Genomic DNA, 25,389 nt, shown 5'->3' with positions numbered 1-25,389 from the left:
TTCATAAGATTCCCTGCACTCTGATCAAATTTGGTTATGAGTCTCAGCATCTGCTTTGCTACACTGCTTGGTAGAGTCTTTCAGAGGCCCTCTGTGGTAGGATCCTGTCCTGTTTTCTCCTTCTTCCAATGTCCACCCCGTTTGTCTTTCTGAGTGAGGATTGATCATCTTACCCTTCTTGCTTAGCTTCTTTAGGTGTACAGATTTTTGTAGGTTTATCCTATATTATATGTTTAACATCCACTTATAAGTAAGTATATACCGTGTGTGTCTTTCTGCTTTTGGGATACCTCACTCAGGATGATCTTTTCTATTTCCCACCATTTGCCTACAGATTTCATGATTTCCATGTTTTTAATAGCTGAGTAGTATTCCATTGTGTAAATATACCACAATTTTTGTATCCGTTCCTCCGGTGAGGGACATCTGGGTTGTTTCCAGGTTTTGGCTATTAGAAATAAAGCTGCTACGAACATGGTTAAGCAAATGTCCTTGTTGTGTATTTGAGCATATTTTGGATATATGCCTAGGAGTGATATAGCTGGATCTTGAGGAAGCGCTATTCCTAATTGTCTGAGAAAGTGCCAGATTGATTTCCAAAGTGATTACATTTCTTGATTGATGGCAAGTTATCAGTGCATCTAGAAAGTAAAGCCAAACTGATCATGATGAAGAATCTTTAGGATGTGATACTAGATTCGGTTTGCAAGTATTTTGTTGAGAATTTTTGTATCTGTGTTCATTCCTCAGGAGATTGGTCCATAATTTGTGTGTGTCCTTGAGGTCTTTATCTGGTCTTGGAATGAGGGTAAAATACTGAATTCATAAAAAGAGTTTGGGGACCTTCCTTTCTTTTCTATTTCATGGTTTAATTTACATATATATTTATATTTTATATAAGTGATATTTGTATTATTTCTCTGAACTAATGTAGAATTCTACATTGAATCCACCACTGGGTTTTTCTTTACTTGGGAGACTATTTCTGCTTCAGTCACTTTGCTAGTCATAAAAATGATGGTATTTGTGTCATATGAATCTAGACGTTATAGTATGTCTTAAATTTTCCAATTTAGTAAGATAATTTTTTATGGAATTTATATGTGTGTCTCTGTGTTTCTTGTGCTTTTTCCTTCTGTTTGTTTTGTTCTATTCCAATTTGTTTTAATCTTATTTTATTATTGTTCCTTAAATGTCTGAGACAGAAAGGGTGTAGTTCCCAATGGAAGGGCAAATGGGTAGGAACTGGTGGAAGTAGAGGGAAGGGAAACAGTAATCAAAGTATATTGTTTAAAAAATATTCTATTTTCAATGAAAGAAAAGAAAAAGTCTTGAGGATGGAGGGGTGTTTCCTAACCTTCTGTTTTAAATTTGTCAGTCAGTCTGTCTGTCTATCATTCATCTGTCTCTACCTATTTTATTTATTGTATATGTGTGGATGGCCTTGTGCTACAGAGTGCATGTGGGGGTCAGAGGACAACTTGCAGGAGTCTGGATTCTGGCAACATAACTTAGGTTCCTAGTTGGCAGCACCTTTTTCCACTAGGTGATATCATCAGCTAAACCTATTTTTGAAATAATTTCATTATTTCAAAATTAATGAAATTCAAAATTTCTTTTTTTAAAGATACAGCTCTGACCTGGTGTAGTGGCATACACTTTTAATTCCAGCACTTGGGAAGCAGAGGCAGGCAGATCTCTGAGTTTATGGCCAGCCTGGTCTACAAAGTGAGTTCCAGAACTCCACAGAGAAGCCCTGTCTCAAAAGACAAACAAACAAAAGATATATCTGACTATGATCAACCTTACAAATGTTTTATAAAACGTATTTGCTGTTGTAAACCACATTTCACAGGATAGTGTCTATAATTTAAGTTTTATATACACAGCAATCTTTCCTTAACTCTTGGGATGTTTTTAAAAATATTTGACAGGGACATTCTTGGGAATCCCATAAAACCACAAAATTGAAAGCTATGTTATATACACAAAGGCCCTTACTCAATATTATGAGACAAAGAACCCTCTAGAAATGCATGTAACTATTTTACAATAAAATGAATAGATGTATAGAAAATAACTGGCAACTTTGTTAGCATGTAGATGTATTATTTAGTGACAGGGTCATAAAAGGGAAATGCAAGGGGTGGGAAAGATAGAGAAGGTAGACAATGATGGTCTTGCACAAGCTGTCTTATGCCAAGCATGTTCCTGATTTTTGACAAAGAACTATGTTCCTTCTCTATATACTTCAGGGCCTCAGGGAATGCATTGGATCAGTCCAGCCACCACAGTTCTCCCTTTTTGTTTTTTTAAGGGCAGATGGGTTTATTTGTATATGAATATTCAAGAGACTGCTAAGTCCCCCATACCAATAAATCCTTCTAGTGTCATCAAAAGGATCATCAACATAATCCTAATTTAAGTAAAGGTTGAAGGATATAAAGGAGATGAAATCCCCATCACTGGTACTACAAATTTTTGGTCAGTTTAGAGGGAGATTCTATACAATAAGAGAAAGAACAACTGATACAGGTAATTCTGAAGTGCCACCAACCTTTTGAAATAGAGGAATTCCCAATCAGCAATATATATGGAGGCTTAGTACAAGCAGTGATTCCAAAAATAAAAGAATGTCTTTGTGATAGTTGTTTATTGTTTCCAGCTGTCCCATAGACAACCATATTGTCCATTGTTGTGGCTGGCTGGGCCTTTTCTCTGGAGACATTGTGATAGGATGGGGCCAATGGGGAAATACTAGTAGGCTGTCTTCATCCAGTGGGTATGTCTTAGGGCAATTCTTAAAAAAGAATTGGCTTACAAAAAGGTCTGGCTTACAGTTCAAAGGTTTAGTCCATTGTCACATCAAGAAGCATGATGACATGGAGACAGAGTACTGGAGAGGTGGTTCAAAGACCTGCATCCGATCCAAAGGCACCAGGGAGAGAGACCAACACTAGGCCTGGCTTGAACATCTGAAACCTAAAACCAATCCCAATGACATACTTCCTCCAGTAACGCCACATCTACTTTAACAAGGCCATCCACCCTAATCCTTTCAAATAATGCCACTCCCTATAAGCTGATGGGGGCTACAGGACAAATTGACCAACACTTCAGAGTTCTTTAGAACCATTAAAGGAGTGTTCCACCCACAAGGAAATTCTGTCTTGAAATCCGAGCGCTGGATTGTCATTTCATACTGAGAAATGTCCATCTAACATGAGTAATGAGAAACTGGAAAACTCAATCACTAATGTTTGAAAACTGTACATCTGACCCCTCCCAGACTCCTGAGCCATAAGCATTGTATCATTCAGATGAGAGGGACACATCTATATAGATCCATCAATGATGAATAGAAATGGTGAGTGATATCCCTGTGTGGTTAAAGAGAGCAGTGCGGGTACCAAATGAGAAACATTTAGAGGATGTGTTACAACAGTCTAATATTTACAACTCCTATGTCATATTTTAATAGCCAAACATTTTTAAATCTTTATTTGCATACATCCAGTTTTTGTAATTGTTTTTATCTTAGACCTTACAAACTTTAATGTTGTGTATATTACCTTTGATCCCCTATGTACTTCAGATAAATTACCTAGACCTTTATAACTTAGAGAAGTTTTTTATGCCGTAAACATATAACCATTTTAATTTATAGATATAAATTCTTACTTATTAGAATATTTTTTAATTTTGTCTTTATAACATTTTTATTATTTAATACCAGTGTTATAACATATAAGGAGTTACATGCCACGCAACAGGTCTGATATAAAAAGGTTTATTTGAGAGAAAGGAAGGGGAGAGAAGTTAGGGCCCAAGTGAGCCATAAGGGCAGAGAAAGAGACAGAGGGAGACAGAGAGAGAATGGTAGAGTGTGAGATGAGAGAAAGAGAAGTAAGAGTAAGGGAGAGAGAGAAAAAGGCTGGCACGCCTGACAGTGGGGGGGAACCTAGAAGCAGGCTATTGGAGTTGCTTGTGTGATAACAACCATGAGATAATATAGTCATATAGATCAATCTCCTCCTTTTTACTATTAAAATAAAAACTTGGCTGAGATGGCTTGTTTGGAGCAATTATCTCTTTAGTCATGAAGACCCTGTACAACCTACCTTAGCAATTCTTTTTTTTTCTTCATTTTTTATTTATTTATTTAATCTCTTTACAGCCTGATCCCTGAAACCATCTCCACCTCTCCTCCCAGTCCTGCCCTCATGCCACTTTTCCCCATACCCTTTCTCCTTCTCAGAAAAGGGAGGCCCCCAAGGGGTATCAACCTACCCTAGCACCTCAAGTTACTGCAAGACTAAGCCTGTCCTCCTCTGCTGGGGCCAGACAAGGCAGTCCAGCTAGGGCAAAGGGGTCCAGTGGCAGTGACAGAGTTAGAGACAGCCCCTATTCTTATTATTATGGAACCCATATGTTGACCACACTGCACATCTCCTACATATGTATAGGGGGTCTAGGTCTAGTCTATGTTTGTTCTTTGGTTGGTGGTTCATTCTCTGTGAGGCCCCGTGGGCCCAGGTTAATTTACTCTGTAGGTCTTGTGGAGTCCTCGACCCCTCTGGCTTCATCTATTCTTCCTCCCACTTCTCCACAGAACTCCCCAAGCTGGGCCTATTGTTTGGCTGTGGTTCTCTGCATGTGTTTCCATTAGCTTCTGGATAAAGCCTCTCAGAAGACAGTTAGGCTCGGCTCCTGTCTGCAAGCATAGCAGAGTATCGCAATAGTCACAGGGGTTGGCTCTCTCCCATGGGGTGGGTCTTAAGTTGGGCCAGTTACTGGTTTTCTATTCCCTCATTCTGCCTTCCATCTTTATGTCTACACTCCTTGTAGGCAGAATAAATTTGGGGCCAAAGGTCTTATGGGTGGGTTGGTGTCCACCTCCCTTCACTGGAGATCCCATCTGGCTATAGGAGGTGGCAACTTCAGGCTCTATATCCCTCACTGCTAAAATCACAGCTAGGATCACCTCCATAGACTCCCAGGAGCCTCCCCTGTCCCAGAGATGTCCCCTCCATACACACACACCCTGATTTCCATTCTCTCTTCCAGTCCTTCTCCCACCCCTCCCCCATTCTCCACATTACTGATCCCTACCCTCTTGCCCCCTTCTCTGTCCAGTTCCCTCCCTCCATCTACTTCACATGTCTAATTTATTTCCACTTCTGAGTGAGATTCAAGCATCTTCCCTTGGGCCCCCCTTTGCTTTTTTGGGTTTGTGAAGTGTAGAATGCTTATCGTGTACTTAACGGCTAATATCCACTTATAAGTGAGTACCTACCATGCGTGTCTTTCTGGGTCTGGGTTACCTTGCTCAGGATATCAAGTTTTTAATAGCAGCAATGGTAATTACCTTTTGATTTTTTTTTTTAGTCTGTCACTCTAAAATATTAGCTTTCTTTGTGTTGTATATTTAAAATATTAAAAATAAACATCTTTTTAGCTCAAGAAAGCTGAGCCCAAAGGTAATTAATAGGGTGGTTGTTAGAGAGAGGACAGATAGTTTTTATGTCTTTCTATGGAAAGCTGCCAGCTTTTATTGTTTGTATTTATCTCTTAGGGTGTTCTGTTCTCTTTCTCCCTGTCACAGAGCCAGAGGACCTGCCTGACCCAGGAGAGGTGTTTAAAGGACATACTGAGAAAAAATAGTCTGAAATGGGAGAGCTAAATTGCATATTCCAGGGTTGGGGCTTTGGCTCACACAGCACTGGAGAATTTAGCTGCAGGAGCTCTTTTGTTTTGATAGAGTGGGCTCATTAGCCCTAATAGCACCTAAGAGAGGAATTTAGGAATTAGGGTAGAAGTTTGAGCTAGCAAAACCTGTTGTGCAAAAATGAAGAGAAGGATAGGAGTGAGAGTAGAAAAGAGATTTTGAAGGTGGGAAACATGTTAGACATTGTGCACGAAGTTGTCAGTGCCTGCCTACCCCTAGCAGGCACTTTTCCCCTTCTGCTATGCCACTGCCTACATTCCTGCCTTGGCCCCATTTTCCTTTTGAGGGTGTCACTATGCCTGAGGAGTGGAGACTGATGAGCTGGCTGGCCCCCACACCCACCAACACCAGTGTTCTGGCAGTCTTTTTTTCTTTAATTCTTTATTAATTATGCTTTATTCACTTTGTATCCCCCTGTGGTTCCCTCCCTCCTCCCATCCCAATCCCTCCCTTCCTACCCCCTCTGCACACATGCCCCTCCCCAAGTCCACTGTTAGGGGAGGTTTTGCTCTCCTTTCTTTTGATCCTAGTCAATTAGGTCTCATCAGGAGTGGCTGCATTGTCTTCCTCTGGCCTGATAAGGCTGCTTCCCCCTCAGGGGGAGGTGATAAAAGAGAAGACCAATCAGTTCATGTTAGAGACAGTCCCTGTTCCTATTACCATGGAACCCACTTGGACACTGAACTGCCATGGGCTACATGGGTCCTCGGTTATCTCCATGCATGGTCCTTGGTTGGTCCTTGGTTGGAATTCCGGCAGTCTTTAAAGACCACGTGTATGCATTTGTCAGCTCTGCCATCTTCTGGTGCTAGCACAGCTACTATAAGCCAGCCCTCATCTGTTGGATCCATGCAGCCACTGTTAACTGCATTAGACTGTGTTCTTTTTCCCCCTGTGTGAATGATCTACTGTAGGGTATTTGGCTCAGCTAAATAAGTAAGAGCCACTTTGGGTCATTTTATAACAATCATCAAAAATTTTTTTCCTTATACTCTGAAACAAAAGTAATTTTAAAATTGATACCAATTTCCTGTCTTTAAGGCCTTTTGTTTCTGGTTTTTGCTTTTTATTTTTATCTTTATCTTTTATCCTTCTGTTTTGGAGGAGACACACCAGATTTATACAGGGTGTTGAGTTACAATTTAGTCAACTTTATGTTGTGGTAAATAATCTGTAATCAAATTCCAATGCACACTCATCAGTTGGAAACTCACCCTTTTAGGTGGTATTTTGTCCTTAAACTCTTAACTACATGTTCCCATATCTTTAAATTTATAGAACCAAGGGTAGTTTGTTTTATTTTTGTTTTTGTTCTTTTAATAAAAGTAAGGAACTTTTGTTGTTGTTTTGAGACAGGGTTTCTCTGTATAGCACTGACTGTCCTGGAACTTGCTTCAAACTGCCTACTTCTGCCTGAGTGCTGAGATTAAAGCCATGTGCTGCCACCGTCCCCACCATATAAAGAACTGTTTTAGGCACTTTAGCAATACATTACAAGAACTAGAATGCAGAAATATACAAGCATCTAAAGGAAAGCAAGTACTCTTTAGAATCCAGCTAGCTGCCTTGGGTTTGAATTCCTAATGCTTCCCTCGACCTTCTGGCGGTCCTGCTGGCATGACTTCCGTCATTTGTCTATGCACTACAACTGGACTTACTCTTTCTCCCTATACTAGGGCATCCCTGCTCAGTCGCTAGTTTGACCTGGACCAGCAGGTCGTTCTTCAGTGACAGGATTATGTGGTGTCAGGGGTGGAGAAGATAGGGAAGATAGACAATAGAGAAGACAAAGGCTGGGGTCAGGAGGTCTCACACCAGCTGGGATCTATGTCCAGCATGTGCCTGGTTTCAGACCAGGAACTGTGTTCCCCTTCTATATACATAAGGTTCTCAGGGAACACCTTGGATCAGCCCAGTCCTCAACACCCCTCTCCCTTAATATCTTTTTTTCAGATCATGTGGGCTCCTTGTAGTTTCTGGCCTTTCCTCACATTTATTCCTATTTGGAGATGCACATTTAATACTTAGAGGCAGGAATTACTCTATGGGCCTAACTTACATAACTTAATGTTTTCTTTTTTTTTTCTTTTTTAATTTTTATTTTTTTATATTAATTAACAGTTTATTCACTTTGTATCCCAGCTGTAGCCCCCTCTCTCATTCCCTCCCATCCCTACCCTTCCTCCCTCTTCTTCTCTCATTCCCCTCCCTAAGTCCACTGATAGGGGAGGTCCTCCTCCCCTTCCATCTGACCCTAGCTTATCAGGTCTCATCAGGACTGGCTACATTGTTCTCCAACTTAATCTTTTCTAACTCAAGCTGTTTTCCTGAAACTTTCATTTTTTTTTTTTATAGCTGAACAAAATCCATTGCATATATGTACAGAATTGTCATTGTCCATTCGTTTTCTGATGGGCATCTAAGCTGATTCTATTTGCTCACTATTTTGAATAGAGCAGTCACAAACATGGAAGTGCACAAATCTGTTATGATAAGGATTAGAGCTCTTTGTGTGTATGCCCAGGAGTGGTTCAGCTGGGTCATATGGTAATTCTCTTTCAGGATTTCTGGTGATTATATTAGCTTATATTCCTACTAATAGTGTATAAGGTTTCTCTTTCCCTATATCCTCTTCAGCATTTTTGTCATTTGTTTTCTTGATGATGACCATTCTGACAAGGCTGAAATATTATCTCAAAGTAGTTTAAATTTGCATTTCTTTAATGGCTACAAATGCTGAACAGTTTTCTAAAATATTTCTTGGTCGTCTGTTTTATTTATAGAGAGTTGTTTCATTTTTATTTTTATTTTAAGTCTGCAGGGAATTGGATGTAAGATTTCATGCATGATAGAGGTACCCCCACTTAGTGCCCCTTACTGCCCATCTGCATTTCTTCTTTTGAAAACTATTCAGACCTCCCCACCCCCCAAAGGGAGGAGCAGTCCTGCTAGGCCACAGAGGAGGACTTTGCAGCCAGTCCTGAAGAGACCTGATAAAACAGGGTCAGATGAAAGGGGAGGAGGTCCTCCCCAATCCGTGGACTTGGAAAGGGGCAGGGAGGAGATGAGAGAGGGAGGGTGGGATTGGGAGGGAATGAGGGAGGGGGCTACAGCTGGGATAGAGTTAATAAAATGTAACTAATAATAAAAATTTAAAAAATAAATAAATAAAAATGTAAAAAAAAAAGAAAACTGTTCAGATCACTTAGTTGTTAGGCTGTCTGTTTATTCTCTTCTATATAGAAACTTATTTTTATTTCATATAGTCTCATTTGTTAATTCCTGTGCTTTTGAAATTCTATTCTCATTTTTCAGGTTTCTATATGAATGGTGATTCAATCATGACATCATTAATCTTAGCAGAAATATGTCAGAATTCCTTTTTAATTCTAGCAAGGGCCGAGTTGTTTTTTGCTCTTTTCATTGTGACACTCAGGAATGTGAGAGGTAAACAATCTTGGAGATAGTCCAGAATCACAAATCTCCCCCCAGGCAAGGAATCTGAAACATTTTAAAACTGTGAAGTCTGAGACTACTTCAGAGATATACTGAGGTCAGAATCGGCCCCCTGACTCCATTCTTTCCCCTAACTCCATTAAAACTATATTATTGGGAGTTCAGGAGGGAACCCTAATATCAGTCATTGGCTACAGATACTGCGTTGGGGTCTAGTTAAGGTTAATAGTGCCTTCAAGTGAGCACCGTTTTTTCCTCATTGGGCACATGTTACTGAGGACTGGTTCAGAAGCTTATTCTTTTTTTAATTTTTAATTTTTATATTTTAATTACAGCTTACTCTCTTTGTATCCCAGCTGTAGCCCCTCCCTTATTCCCTCCTAATCTTGCCTTCCCTCTCTCCCTCATCTTCTCCCATGCCTCTCTGGTTCTGCTCTTCCTCCATCTGACCCTAACCTATCAGGTCTCATCAGGACTGTCTGCATTGTCTTCCTCTGTGGCCTGGTAAGGCTGCTTCCCCCTCAGGGAGAGGTGATCAAAGAGCCAGCCACAGAGTCCATGTCAGAGACAGTCCCTGTTCCCATTACTAGGAAAACCCACTTGGATACTGAGCTGCCATGGGCTACCTCTGTGCAGGGGTTCTAGGTTATATCTATGAATAGTCCTTGGTTGGACTATCAGTCTCAGAAAAGACCCCTGGGCCTAGATTTCTTGGTTCTGTTGCTCTCCTTGTGGTGCTCCTGTCCTCTCCCCCTTCTTTTCATAAGATTTCCTGCACTCTGACCAAAGTTTGGCTATGAGCCTCAGCATCTGCATTGATACCTTGCTGGGTAGAGTCTTTCGGAGGCCCTCCTGTCCTGTTCCCTGTTTTCTCCCTTTTCTGAGGTCCAACCCATTTTCCTTTCTGAGTGAGGATTGATCATCTTACCCTGGGTCCTCCTTCTTGCTTAGCTTCTTTTTTTTTTTTCCCTCTAGGTTACATTTATTGATGATATGTATTTTCTTTTTGTTGTTGTTGTTGTTGTTTTTAATTTTTTATTTTTATTATTAGTTACATTTTATTAACTCTGTGTCCCAGCTGTATCCCACTCCCTCACTTAGCTTCTTTAGGTGTACAGTTTTTAGTATCTTTATCCTATATTATATGTCTAATATCCACTTATAAGTGAGTATGTACCATGTGTGTCTTTCTGTAGAAGCGTATTCTTACTTTGCAATAGAATGGTTATTTTGGTATATTTAATTTATACTTCTGAGATACTTTCTATGTTAACTTTCCATTGGGTTACATACAGGAAAGAGTAATAAAAAGTATTTCTCAGCATTCAGGAGGCACATTAGAAAAGGATCATGCTGTCTATATTCTGTTTCCTAAACCCATTAAAGATTAGCTATTAAAATGCTTTCAGATAAATGTCATTTTAAATAAATTATTGGTTTTATCAGAGTATTATAAAATGCTTGTGTCTAATGACCTCTTTTCATAGGTAAAGTGGTATCATCTACCCTTGTTTATATTTTTGGATAGCTGAGTATGATGGGAAATATTTTTGATATGTAAGGGCAGTACTGTAGCATTTAGATTCCATGCACTTCTGTCAGCAAAGACATCAAGTGCCAGAAACCCCTGATAAGTTCTATTTCAAGCCAGTAGTGTCTAGATGATGGAGTCTACCAGATAACCATTTGCTGCTGTAAACTGGCAGCAGTTCCACACTGAGTTAGCATCCTGAGCAGAGTAAACACTCTGAAGTTAGACAAAGCTATGTCCTCTTTGAAAATGATACAGGAGGTTTAGCTAAGTGAACAAGACTGAACTTTTGACTTGTCAGAGCAATTTTAAGGGATCATTTCTCTAATCCAGTAGTTGGAAAAAAGTCAGAAGCTTTTAAACTTAAAGAGCATTTTCTTGTGGTTGGGGACATATAACATTTGCTAAACAAAGAGCAGAAAGAATGAATGTTGGATAAGGTTTTTTCTCTCCTGTACCGCTCTGCACAGGATGAAAAATTGTCCTCCTATAGGACTGGAGAGATAGCTCAGCAGTTAAGAGCACTGATGCTCTTACAGAGGATCCACGTTCAATTCCCAGCCTCCACACATCTCACAATCATCTGTAACTTCAGTCTTGGGGGATCTGAGTCCCTCTCTGGCCCTTCTCCCACAGACACTGCATTGACATGGTGCAAAGGTCATACACATAAAAATAAAATAGAAGAAAAGTAGTTCTTCTATCCTGACATTACCACTAATTTGTTGTCATCAGGAAAAGTAAACTAAACTCTTTGAGGCTGTTCCTTTTTCATGTGAGAAATTGGGAGACCGAAAAAGATGTTTTTCAATTCCTGAGACACTTGTTTTGATTTTCGCAGGTAACTATAGCTGGTGTTCATTCTGCTCAGAAGAATCAGAAGAACTCTCTTACTGCTTTCAAAGTGAAGCAAGACCTTTGACTTATCATCAGCAGATGAACATTGGGTTTTACAAAATTAAGGCTAATGGAGGCAGGGGTTCTTCTAAGCTCGGGGATCCCCAAGGACCCTCATCTGGCCTTGACAGTGGAAGAGAAAAGTGATGAATTTTGGCTACCTTTGTGGTTTTAAACACCCAACAAAATGTATAATCAAAGATTAAAATGATCAGTGTGTTTCTTAACAGCGATTCTTAATGGGCTCAGAGAGTAGTCAGAGGTAGACAGTGCCAGTTTAAACAGTCATTTCTTAAGAAAAATCTATAGTCACATGGTTTTGTTTCCACTTAATAAGCCCATTCAATATATTTTTAAAATGTGTTTATTACTGGAAGAGATATGCAAGTGAAGATCAGAGGACGGCTTAGCTGGAGTCCATTCTCTCCACCATGTGTTCACCATTAGCAAGCTCAGATCCTCAGGTTTGGCAGCCAACTCTATACCTCTAAGCCATCTCAGCACCCTTCATTATCTATTCTTGTAATTGACAAAACAACCAAGTTTTTCACATACAGCAAAAATGAAGGGAATTAAGCTTTTGAAGAATTAAAGTCACTGAAAGAATTTTGTTAATATCAGAATTTTCATTGTGTCAGTTCAACACCATTAAATTGTTTGAACTATCTTCTTTCCTTCACTGTTAAGTTGAATTGTGACAGTGCCATCTTGGTGGCTAAAGCAGCCAAGCATGGTGGTTTCATAGAGATCAGCTGTAGGTGGAACCTCCATGGAACTGCAATATGCCCACTTCCACTCCCCTTAGACTTAATGCATTTGTTCCTTTGAAGGCAGTATTTGAGGATAGAAAATATTTTGAAATCACTAATGCAATTATATTTTTAAATAAAGAAAGTAATTCTCCGGATGTTTTGAACTATTAATGTTATAGTGACACTGCCTGAGACAGAAAAAAAAAAAAAAAAAAAAACTCTTGAATATATTTTTGATGATCTACTTGCCCATAAACAGGTATTACAGTTTATAGTGTTTTTTTTTTCAATTAAAGTTGGCAAGTGAAATAGGAAGTAGTTCTCAAATCCAGAACTTAAATTTGTTTAGTATTTTTTAAAAGAATTATTTATTATTGATACAGCATTCTGCCTGCATAGGTGCCTGTGCACCAGAAGAGGGTACCAGATCTCATTATAGATGGTTGTGAGCCATCTCCCCAGCCCTGCTATTCTTTTTATTTTATGTATATACCTTACTGAGTTTGTGTGTGTGAACCCACAAAACCCAGATGACATCAGATCTCCTGGAACCGAAGTTCAGAGGCACCTGATGCAGGTTCCTCAGTGCACGCAAAGCTCCGAATGGCTGCTGTCTCCATAGCCCCTTCCACTGTCCTGTTAATGAAATGTTAACATTTTTCAGGGAATTTTTTTTTTGAGTGGTTAGTGATTAAAGAAAAACTTAATGCAAGGGAGTATAAAAACAATAGTACCCGAATTTAAATATGGCCTGAGTGCTCAGTGTGATCACCAAATACTTTGCTTTACCATATGTGATAAATATGCACTTCTCTATAAGGAAGTAGCCTCCACTTGTGATCATGGCTTAGCAACAATTAGAAAAAGACTAAGTGTAAAGATATTTATAGGTCAGGCTTCTGGCATCACAGACCCTGGAAAGTATGTTCTGTCTGATAGCTTAGCTCTCCACCATTTGAAGGAGAGAACTGTAATGTTTTAGAGAACCAGGTTTAATATCTGTAAATAATGGTTTGTATAGAAACTTTCAAGACTCAACACACTTTTACAAATGAGAAAAATTAGGCCCAGAGCAACTTTAAGATATTTAGAGTTAAAACATGGAACAAATTGGAACTTAGACACATAGCATATTGCTATCTCTAGTGTGCCGTATTTCTTTAGTTATAGATATTTGCCTCATATCTGCCTCTCAGAAATATGGACAAGATTATATAAATCCTGATTGGGCCTTGATAACATGGAATGAAGCAGGTGGAAAACTCATTAATAAGATTGTGTCTTTATGGTTTCAGGTTTGACATCAGGCAGTTTATGATTTATTGTGTGGATGACAAGCTCTCAAACTTTTATGTTTGCTAGTTTCCAAACACCTAGAAGAAGCCTAAAAGTAAAGCTTTGAAACTCAGCCCTATTGGGTTCATAGCACATGTCTTGCACAGGCCTTTGAGATTCATAACACACATCTTACACAGGCCTTTGGGATGCATAGCACATGACTTGCATAAGCCTTTGGGATACATAGAATACATCTTATAGTTTCTTGTTGTTCTTGAAAGAAACATGAGCTCAGCTGGCCCTGATGGGAGGAAGATGATGAGAAGATGTGATGGTCTCATTGACTCGTTGGTCCATTATGTCAGAGGAACTATTGCAGACTACCAGCCAGATGATAAGGTAATTCAATATCTAAGTACCCTCATGCCATATTACCCACTATGACTTACTGAGATGCTTCAAATTATTAAAATAATTGCTTGGCTCTATCTTTGTTCCTTGACTTACTTGCTGAGCCCAAGGTTTTCATTACATGCTTAGACATCTTATTTTCTTTTTTCTTTTTTCTCCAAGACAGGGTTCCTTTTGTGTAGCTCTGGCTGTCCTGGAACTTGCTCTATAGACCAGGCTGGCCTCAAAATCATAGAGATCTACCTGCCTCTGCCTCCTGAGTGTTGAGATTAAAGGTGTGTGCCACCAATGCCCACTGACATATTTTCCATCTAGCCTGAGGCTCAGTGTGTTCCCCGAACCAAATTTCCAATGAACTTTTAAACATTTCAGTGTGGATTTTCAGCAGGAACACAAGCACTATGTGCTCAACAATGAACTGAATTTCATCTCTGCCATAACCCAATCCTACTTGTCTTATTTTTAATCTATCTAATAACCAGCATGTCCATGGCTAAAGATTATAGCTCAATGGTAATGCACTGGCCTGACATGTATGGCATGTTACATAGGTTCTATTTCTAGCATCATATACAGAATGAATGAACTGATGAATAGATGAGTGAATGAGTTATCACCTCTCCCCTCAAACCCTATAGGCACAGGCAGTACACCATTGTGCCATTTCTCCTGTACCATATCTGCTGCTTCCATCCATGAATCCTCTACACCAGCCATTATAGTAGCCTCCAAATTGTTCACTATAAGAGTGTCATATATATTCCCCATCTTAGTGTGGCTACTAACTTATGTATGTGAAGTTTGACGTTGTTCTGAACATATAGTTTTTTCAGAAAAATAGCTAAAGGGCTAGAACTATAGTTCAGTGGGAGAGCATTTGTCCACTGTGCAAGAAGCACTGGGCTTACCTCCACATAGTATATTTTTTTAAAGGAGTAGGATGGGGGGAAGGCAACCATTATTTTAAGAAACTTGGATTCTGTGTTTTAGCATAGTACTCATGACCATTCATTCATGATATAACATTATCCATTCCAGCTAGTCTCAGTAATTTCTGCATACCTTATTGTTGAAGCATACCAAATTGCATGCAATAAACCTTTTAAGAGTTGAAGCCTAAACAACCTTGTCATCTGAAAGGGATGTTAATTATGTATAAGAGCAGTATTCATGTTCTGTTTCCTCAGGCCACAGAGAACTGTGTGTGCATTCTTCATAACCTCTCCTACCAGCTGGAGGCAGAGCTCCCAGAGAAATACTCCCAGAGCATCTACATGCAAAACCGGAATATCCACACTAACAGTAACAAAAGCATCGGGTGTTTTGGCAGTCGAAGTAGGAAAGTAAAAGAGGTATATTGGGAAATCTTTGAGACACTGTGGATTGTAGATAAGGCAAAGGGAGAATGGGGTGAGGAGGCTCTGATTCCTGAGACTATGTCAGCTACTGCTTCAAATAGTTGTAGTTCTCACATCAGTCTTCCCATGAGGCTTCAGCAATAAGAAAACAGGTACAGAAAGGTTCACTAGTTTTCCTACATCAATTCAGTGAATGGGTGAAGGGGATAAAATTCAGTGCCTACTAATCCGGCTTCATATATGTGCTTTTAGCTATTAAACCATGCTGTCCTGTGTCCTTACTGGGCCATGATATATTCATGGTTTGAGCATTACCAGAAGCCCTGGTGTTTTCTTTGGATATTCTAAAAATAAACTGTGAATATGTTAACAGCAAATTTCCTAGGAGAGGTGCATGTCTCTTTCAAAACTGACATAAAAATGAAGAAAATGTGAACTACTATATTCTTAGTGTTGTGCTATGCTTGAATTTGGGAAATGGTTAGTAAATTTAGACCTTTAATACTATCCCAAACCAATCTATAAGCCTCTGAGGAAACAGGCCAGTTTTTTTTAATCTTTGAAGTGCTGGTGATCATTTGGAATTTAGGCTAAATGCACTGGAAACCATTTTTAAAAGAACCTATGTTTAATCCCTTTGCTGTGAAGTATAAAGTTAGATGTTGTGAAAGTGTCTTAGAAAGCAATTATTATTCTGAGCTAAAAGTTAGGTAACTGAAAGTCATGTATAGTGTTTTTCTGATTTGTTAGTCTTTCTAGACAGTATTTCTGGTCTGCTGGTGTGGGAGCAGAACTGTAGTCATCACTTGACATACATTCATTTTGTGTGCACTTAGCAATACCAAGACATGCCGATGCCAGAGGAAAGGAGCAGTCCCCGGGGTATTGAGTGGCTGTGGCACTCCATTGTAATAAGGATGTATTTGTCTTTAATTGCCAAGAGTTCCCGAAACTATACCCAAGAGGCCTCATTAGGGGCTCTCCAGAATCTCACAGCAGGAGGTGGCCCGGTAAGTCTTGTGCCAGCTTTTCTACTTCTTAGAGTTAGCCTCAGGTTCTATAAAGCTGTACCATACTACAATTACAAGTAAGCAACACATTGACTTTTATTTTGCTTAGTTCTTCTTCCATTACATGCCTCAGAACCCTACCTCAAGCTAGTTGAGAAAAATACAGAGAGAGAAAGGAAGGAATTTCTCATATCTTGGAATTCAGATGTTTGGGTTTGGGTCTCTTTTCTTTCAGGATTAGTCTTGAATGCCCCACTGGGTTTTGTTTCCTGTGTGCCTATGTAGTAATAAGGATAGCTAGGAAGGACTGCAGGCTCACATATCTTATTAACCTGTTTTCCTCATGAGCAGTGCTATTGAGAACTCAGCAGATGTCTCACTGGTCTGATATCTGTCTCTGGGAAGAGACTGGTGTTAATTGGCCCAAACTGGGTAAAGTGCCCAGGAAACAAGTTTGCACTGACAGGGGTCACTTGCTGCTTGTATAAAGGAATGCTCCCTCACAGAAAGTCAGTGTTCACACCAAAATAAGCAGCGCATTCTTTGGAGGTAAAAACAGCGATGTCTACCATAGTATGAGATTTGAAAGAACACCTGCATTTCTGTGTCTTGGAAACCCACCCACAGAGCAGAGTTCATTCTCTTTCCCAGTGACTTACTTTTTATCATCAAAGTCAAAGTATATATGGCAAAAGGTTATTACTTGTACTATATATTGTGTGCATGTTGTATGTTTATATATTCTATTTAAAATCATCACTTGAACTAAGCTTGATCATAAAGTAAGCACTCCAAAATCGTTCATTAGTCAGTTTTCAGATACATATCTCCATAGAGAGAGAGGGCATATCTTCAAAGGGGAAGAAACACTTGAGTAAATGTATTCATTTTAAATAAAATTATGAAACGATAAGGTCACATTACCACTGCACTGTGGTTAGGAATATAAACAATCATTTCTTTGATTCATCATAAGCATGCTTCTGAACAAATAGAAAGGAAAAATCCATTGTTTCAAGAAACTTGTGGTCTAAAAAGAGATAATATGAAATAGAGTAATTTTTATCTAGTTAATTGGGGACTAGTAGTAGAGAAAGGAAGCCAGGTGAGGAAGGATAGCAAGAGCCGTATAAGATATTAGAACATTATTCTGAAGGCAACAGATAACCATTAATAGATCTTCCACCTCTATTTAAAATCAGCAATTTTTGGTTTGTTTTTTTATTATTTCATGTACATTGGTGTTCTGCCTGCATGTATGTCTGTATGAGGATGGAGCTGAAGTTAGAGATAGCTGTGAGCTGCCATGTGGATGTGAAACCCAGGTCTTCAGGAAGAGAAGCCTGTCCTCTTAATATCTGATCTGTCTCTCCAGCACTTACCTATAAAGCTCCTTTCATTTATTTATTTATTTATTTATTTATTTTTTTTTTTTTTTTTTTTTTTTTTTTTTTTTTAAGACAGGGTCTCTCACATACCTCAAGTTATCCTGGAACTCACTCTGTAGACCAGGCTGGCCTTGGACTCACAGAGATCCACCTACATCTGCCTCCCAGGTGCCACTGTACCTGGCCTAAAAAAATCAAGCTGATTGTCATCATTTGAGGGCATGGGGGAGGGTTGGATGAATAAGTTTGCAGAAATGCTAACCTGAAAATGTACTATTTATTCTAGCAATATAACAAATCAAAAAATCAGAAAAGGCAAAAAGCTAAATGAACCCAGTGTAGGTGGGTGGGTGAAATTGAACTTGGATGACAGCAATGTTAGGGTAGTGGGATGGTATTTATGTGATAGCTCAGGCAACTCTAGCGTTAGTATAGATGCAAGCAAGAAGACAATTGATGATGTGAGGTTTAGGGATTAAAGGGTGTTATAAAGGGACTAATAGTGGAGATAAATGTGGTTGAAAACAGAACAAGGACAAAAAGGTATTCAGAACTCTTCAGCCACATAAGACAATGTTTTTCTGGTTCCATATGACGATGAGACTAAGTGATTGATGCATGAAGAAATGAAAGGTGGGAGCCTGGGAAGTGTGAAAGGGTTCATTTGCTTCGCTACATGAATAGGAAGTAGAGAAGACTGACAGTCTTCAGAGCCTTCAGATAAAATGTATGTTTAGATGGTATGTTGGAAAGAGGAACTCTTGACCCAAGGTCTGGTATTCTACATAGTAAATGGCTTCCTCTGTGGATAGCTCTGGGGAAAGGAATCTTCTTAGAGAACAATTGGTTAAAGCCAAATCATCATTATGACATAACTGTTTTAAAGTAGTAATAATTAAACTTCTTGAGCCATTAAACATTTGAGACTGTAGTAAAGTGATGTATGATTCCCCTAGGAATATTGACTATAAACACAAAAAGTTTCAGAGACCCTGTATTCCATCACCTGTGTTTGGCTCTTTATTAAGAGCCTCAATTCTAGAAAGTAGAGTTGAGGAGATGAAGAATACAGGTGGTGGTGGGAGTGCAAAACATGAGACAAAAATGATATCCTGAGGAATCACAGGATTTTTTAGCCTCATATTAGCTTCAAACAGAAGTTTAATATACAGTCATAAACAAAAGCTAAATCTGCAGTACTAAGATTTCTTGATACCAGAAAAGGCCAGGTCAATATTTACATTCTAAGTAAGATTTTTCTAGACCTGGGAAATCAATAGTTTCAAATACATTCAAAATTTGTTTATTACATGCTAATTAGTGTCACATACTTTTAATCCCAATGCTCAGGGATGAAGCAGAAGCAGGTGGAAAGTTCAAGGACAGCCTGGTCTACATAGCAAGTTCAGTGAAAGAGTTACATGAAAAATAATCCAATTAGCAATGTGCTGCCTTTTTCAAAAGCCTAATATCCATCTGGCAGTTACATATACATATGAACTCACAGGGAATGTGACCAATGTCGTCAAGATGTGCACAAGCTCAAGCCAGACAAAGTCCCAGCTGTGGGGGTGAAAGAAGACACACATAGAGTCCCACCTCTAACTGAGGAGCTATTGGTATTGAAAGCTGGTGAGAAAAAGAAAATCAGTCTTCTTTAGTGCTATGATCCTTGATGAGTCGACCATACTCCAGGACAGGCCATGGCTAATAGTAGCTGGTCAGCACCAATTGGACCTGATGAGTTTCTTTCTTTTTCTTTTTAACAGGGAAAAAGAGATAGTTTATTATTATGAATGACCATGGCCATGAACACAGTTTCAGGTTACTCTAGATTCCATGTTCCAATGTGGAAGTATTTTCATGAAATTTTTATACTACAGAACAAAGAAAGTCATACATCAAGGCAAGTTTAAAATACATTGGTGGGTACACCAGAGGGGCAGGCATATCCAGGGTTTTTTAAAAGAAGAAAATTCAAAGTGAGGGTAGATCAGGAAGAAATTGGGAGGAAAGGATATGTATGAGCAGAACACACTGTATGAAATCCCAAGGAATTAATAAAATTACTTCTTTAAAAAAAACCCGGTTCTTTTTTTAGAATGAATTGGGTTTGCAGTTTAAAAATAAATAAGTTTGTTGAAATATGTTAATGACTAAAACTTGAACCAGAAGAAACAGGAACAATATGAAGTGAATTGGTAACAAAGGAGCTTATGTTTTCTCACTTCAGTTGGCAATCTAGGAACACAAAGAATCTGGGTCATTGTAGAGCTAACAGCTATGTGGCCAAATTCTACCAATTAAGTTTGTATTACTCAAACATTGGGAGATGCTCAATGGCCACAAATACTTACCTGCAAGGATAAAGACCTCAATTTGACTGCCCTCATGCACATAAAAAGCCATCATGACCGCCTTGGAGTAATGGAAACATATGGACCCCAAGAGCTTGCTGGCCAGTCTAGCAAAAACACCAAAATTCAGGTTCACTGAAACCCTGGCTCACGGGAATAAGGTGGAGGACAATAGAAGTCACCTGATGTCCTCTTGTGTTCCACAAGCCATTTACAGGGCTGTACATGCTCACACACACACACTCAAAAATATTTTTTTACATATAGCACAAAGTAATATCAGACCTATTTTACTTATAAACTCAGGCACAAAATATTAACAAGTAACCAATCTTTAAAAATATTGAAAAATATGTTTATTTGTCAACTATATTGAAAATCTAAAAGAATTTGAAGAAAATATCTGTAAACTGCTCTTATTACAGTTCTGGCTTTTATCTTCCCTCAGCCCCTGGGATCTATAGAGGGCTTATTTCTCTGCTAGCAAATGTGATAGCATTTACAGGATGTGTCTCACAACAGATTCCCACATCAGTAGCTCGCATGGTTGTCCAGAAGGAGAATGGTCTTCAGCACACACGGAAGATGCTCCATGTAGGTGATCCCAGTGTGAAAAAGACTGCTGTCTCCCTGCTGAGGAATTTGTCACGGAATCTTTCTCTGCGGAATGAAATTGGTGGGTTGAGGTCTACATGTCATAGGTGAATACTGAATATACAAGTGCAGGAGCACAGGGGATAAGTAGGCCTGGCTTTGCTCCACAGGTTGCTAGGGCAGGCACCCTCTTTTGCTGTCACTGATATCCAGCCTTTTGTTAATTTGCTTTGATGACTTAAAAAAGAGAAATCTGGGCCCACGCTAACAATTAGCAAGACAGATGATCTGCATGACATCTCTCACCCTTCGGCTGTTCCACTCAATGGTTTTCTCTCATCTACATGTTTGTCATTAACATAAATGCAATTTTAAAATTTCAAAGTTGTTTTATGTTCAACATGTAATTTAAGCAATAAGACCCATCTTGATTCTTAATAGTCAAGAATAAGTGAAAACTGTTGCTGTTAATTTAATGGTAAGTTCTAATAATGTTTATTATTAGCGTATAATTATCATGGCGGTATATCTAACCTATCACAATCAATAAGAGACACGACACCTGATAGACTTTAAATAGCCTTATATCACTGGGACAGGGCTACCTTCCATCCATAGTTCCAGAAATACTTCCTTATTCTTCATCAGAGCCGCTTCCTCCATCTATGCCTGCCATGTGCTTCTTTCCCTGCTCACCCTGGCTGCTCTCTCCTTTATTTTCCTTCTGTTTTTCTCTCTCATGATCTTCCTCCCCTGAAAGCCCTTGAACTTTGGCCACACCTATCCCATTTTGCCTGCCCAGGTTTAGGCCTTTTAATCAACCAATTATGGATAACTGGAAATATTCCTTCTTATCACATGGTTACAGGAGATGAACATTTATAACAATGCCCATAGCAAGGCGGTAACCAGATCTCAATACATAGCAACAGACCAACCCCAAACAAAAAACCCATTTCAATACATGTTGTGTTTTTAATGAGATTTCTAGCCAGGTAGATTTTTATTTGTTTGTTTGCTTATTTGTTTATTGATTGAGAGAGAGAATATCATGGATATGGGTTTAGACATCTTCCCATAGTATATTGTAGAATGTAGTTAATTGATACATGTTCTTTCTAAGATAAGTAAATATGCTAGAAAACTCCTTTAACTGCTGCTCTTCCTCAGCATTGACCCCAATGTGTTTCTTTAACCTTGGTCCATAGAAGGGATATCCTTGTGTGATGATGAAAAGGAGGTAGCACAGCTCTCAGTGGGTGGCTGGGGCCTAATAGCTGGCTCAGAATTATTTCCATGTTGTCCACGTAAGTTGTAAAAGGAATATTCATGTTCTTAAGATTGTTCAGTCTGTGGCTTAACCTTCTGATGATAACTTACATCTCTTGAGAGCTTAGTATGTATGGCAACAGTTAATGTGCATCAACCCCTGAACACACTCAGAACAACCTGTTTTGGAAGGTAGTGGCATGTTAGAAAAGTTTGTCAAAGAGGGGAAGATAGCACATGCACACTGCAAAGCCAGGTGTCTATAGGGTCTGCTGTGGTGTTGGTCCTGGCCTTAAAGAGAGCCATTTAAGTTCACTCACCTGCTAACTGAACCACACAGGTGCTTTATTTTTACCAAGTGTATTTTAGTTAATAAACATATGCCTATAGGATAGTTAGGCTTTTGTGATGTTTTTAGTTATATATAATTCTATCCGAAATATCTTTATAGAAGTCTTTTTCCACTTTTTCTTAAAAAGATTTATTATGTTTACGATGTTCTGTCTGCATGTACAACTGCATGCCAGAAGAGGGCACCAGATCACATTACAGTTAGTTGTGAGCCACCGTGTGGTTGCTGAGAATTGAACTCAGGACCTCTGAAGGAGCAGCCAGTGCTCTTAACCTCTGAGCCATCATTCCATCCTCACCTTTATCTACTATTTTCCCTTTTTTAATTATCATTTATTACAAGTTATTCAATTTGTATTCCAGCTGTGGCCCCCTCCCTTGTCTCCTCCCAATCTCACCCTTCCTCCCTCTTCTCCCTCTGTGCCCCTCTCCTACTCCGCTGATAGGGTAGTGCTTCCTCCCCTTCTATTTGACCCTAGCCTATCAGGTCGCATCAGGACTGGTTGCATTGTCTTCCTCTGTGGCCTGGCAAGGCTGCACCCCCCAGGGGAGGTGATCAGGGAGCCTGTTACTGAGTTCATGCCAGAGAAAACTCCTACTCCCCTTACTAGGGACTCCACTTGGATACTGAGTCTCTGGGCTATATCTGAGCTGGGGTTTTAGGTCCTCTCCATGCATTGTCCTTGGTTGGGGTATCAGTCTCTGCAGGGCTCCCAGGGCTCAGTATTTTTTTTTTGGCTCTGTTGTTCTCTGTTTGGAGCTCCTGTCCCCTCCATGTCTTTCTATCTCTCCCTTCTTTCATAAAGTTCATGCCCTCTGCCCAAAGTTTGACTATGAGTCTCAGCCTCTGCTTTGATACCTTGATCAGTAGAATCTTTCAGAAGCCCTCTGTGGTAGGCTCCTGTCCTGTTCCATGTCTTCTCTGTTTCCAATGACTATTGTGTTTTGTCCTTCTGAATGATTGAGCGTCTTCCCTAGGGTCTTCCTTGTTGTTTGGAATAGAGGAATATTGAATGGCAGAGAAACACTTAAAGAAATGTTCAATGTCCTTAGCCATCAGGGAGATGCAAGTCAAAACAACCCTGAGATTTCACCTTACACCCATCAGAATGGCTAAGATCAAAAACTCAAGTTACAACACATGCTGGAGAGGATATGGAGAAAGGGGAACCCTCCTCCATTGCTGGTGGGAATGTAAACTTGTACAACCACTTTGGAAATCAATCTGGCACTTTCTCAGACAATTAGGAATAGTGCTTCCTCAAGATCCAGCTATACCACTCCTAGGCATATATCCAAGGTATGCGCAACTACACAACAAGAACATTTGCTTGACCATGTTTGTAGCAGCTTTATTCGTAATAGCCAGAAGCTGGAAACAACCCAGATGTCCCTCAATAAAGGAATGGATACAGAAATCGTGGTACATTTACACAATGGAATACTACTCAGCAATTAAAAACAAGGAAATCATGAAATTTGCAGGCAAATGGTGGGAAGTAGAAAAGATCATCCTGAGTGGGGTATCTCAGAAGCAGAAAGACGCACACGATATATACTCATTCATAAGTGTATATTAGCCATATAATATAGGATAAACATACTAAAATCTTTATCCACTTTTAAGGTGATATCTGCATAGCCAGAAATGGAATTGCTGAATTGAAGAATATGAAATTTTAAAATTCCTGATATTTATGCCACCTTAACTCTGTGGAAAGGTTTTCAGCACACTGAGAGCAGGGCATTGGGTTTCCAGCACACTTTCACTGTACTGCGAACAGGGGATTCTCTTTGGGAAGATCTTCTGGTTTGATTATAGAGACTCAGCATCTTTCTATACATTTGTCAACCTGTGACCCCAGCACTTGGAGGTGAGAGAGGCAGATCTCAAGAGCTCACTGGCCAGTCAGCATACCTAAAAACTGAGCTTCTGGTTTTTTAGAAACCCCTCTCCAAAAAAACAGGTGGAAAGGGAGTAAGAAGACAGCTGACATCATGCTGTGACATCGCTTGTGCATGTGCCACACACCTTCACACACAGACATTCTCCCAAAAGAAAAATCTTTCTAATCAAGCATTGTTTTTCTTCCAATTTTGTAGCTAAAGAAACTCTACCAGATTTGGTTTCCATAATTCCTGACACAGTTCCAAGTACTGACCTTCTCGTTGAAACTACAGCCTCTGCTTGTTATACATTGAACAATTTAATGCAGAATAGTTACCAGAATGCACGAGACCTTCTGAACACTGGAGGCCTGCAGAAAATTATGACCATCAGCATAGGGGAAGGGTAAGTCTCTTAGTACCTGCCCATCACTGTCTCCATTTCCTGTCACCAGGACTGGATAAATACTCTAGCTGCAGTTAGTTTTTCCTGAGTTCTATGAGTAACGTAGCCACAAGCAGTATCAGACTGTGGCTGCATCTCCTCTCATTCTTGGTATTGGGCAAGGCAAACACTGAGTGAGCCAAGCTATCTATTCTCTTCTAAAAGATTATATTTACTAATGTAATGGATTAGCTTCCCAGAGTAATGGCTGTGATTTAAGAATAGTAGACTAACCAGGTAATGGTGGCTCATGCCTTTAATTCCAGCACTCAGGAGGCAGAAGCAGGATGATCTCTGAGTCTGAGGCCAGACTTGCCTACAGAGTGAGTCCAGGACAGCCAGAGCTGCACAGAGAAACTCTGTCTTGAAAACAAAAACAAAACAGAAAAAAAAAGTATATTACAGACAAAATGGGATATTACTACATTATATCTTTTAAAAACTCAAATGCCAAACAACTAACTTCTAGATAAATATTATGAATATAAAAACCCTTGACATTAAAGAACTTTATAGAACTTTGAATATGAAACCTATAACTTGGATGAAATTACTTACCCCAAGTGACTCTGTCCCTAGGATACTAACAACACTGTCAGATTCTAACTTGACTCTCCCTTCCTATGAAGCTTCCCACCATGGGAAGAGAAAAGGTGAGGAAGGAGCCCAACAATTTT

General features: G+C 39.4%; 1 protein-coding gene across 2 annotated transcripts in view; it reads left to right on the top strand.

Moving 5' to 3' along the window:
* Pkp2 (plakophilin 2) overlaps positions 1 to 25,389 on the top strand; it is a 65,979-nt gene that overhangs the window by 34,403 nt on the left and 6,187 nt on the right. The window contains exons 7-11 of one of the 2 annotated variants that reach the window (XM_055599146.1): positions 13,924 to 14,041; positions 15,241 to 15,405; positions 16,248 to 16,421; positions 20,689 to 20,842; positions 24,484 to 24,673. In XM_055599146.1, coding sequence (XP_055455121.1) covers positions 13,924 to 14,041; positions 15,241 to 15,405; positions 16,248 to 16,421; positions 20,689 to 20,842; positions 24,484 to 24,673 — 801 coding nt within the window. The remainder of the gene's footprint in view (positions 1 to 13,923; positions 14,042 to 15,240; positions 15,406 to 16,247; positions 16,422 to 20,688; positions 20,843 to 24,483; positions 24,674 to 25,389) is intronic. The other variant, XM_055599147.1, reaches the window with a different exon arrangement.

This window comes from Psammomys obesus, unplaced genomic scaffold (assembly GCF_907164565.1).
Source record: "Psammomys obesus unplaced genomic scaffold, mPsaObe1.curated_primary_1811, whole genome shotgun sequence".
NCBI lineage: Eukaryota > Metazoa > Chordata > Mammalia > Rodentia > Muridae > Psammomys > Psammomys obesus.
The sequence above is the reverse complement of the archived record's forward strand: the minus strand, read 5'-3'. Positions and strand labels throughout refer to the sequence as shown.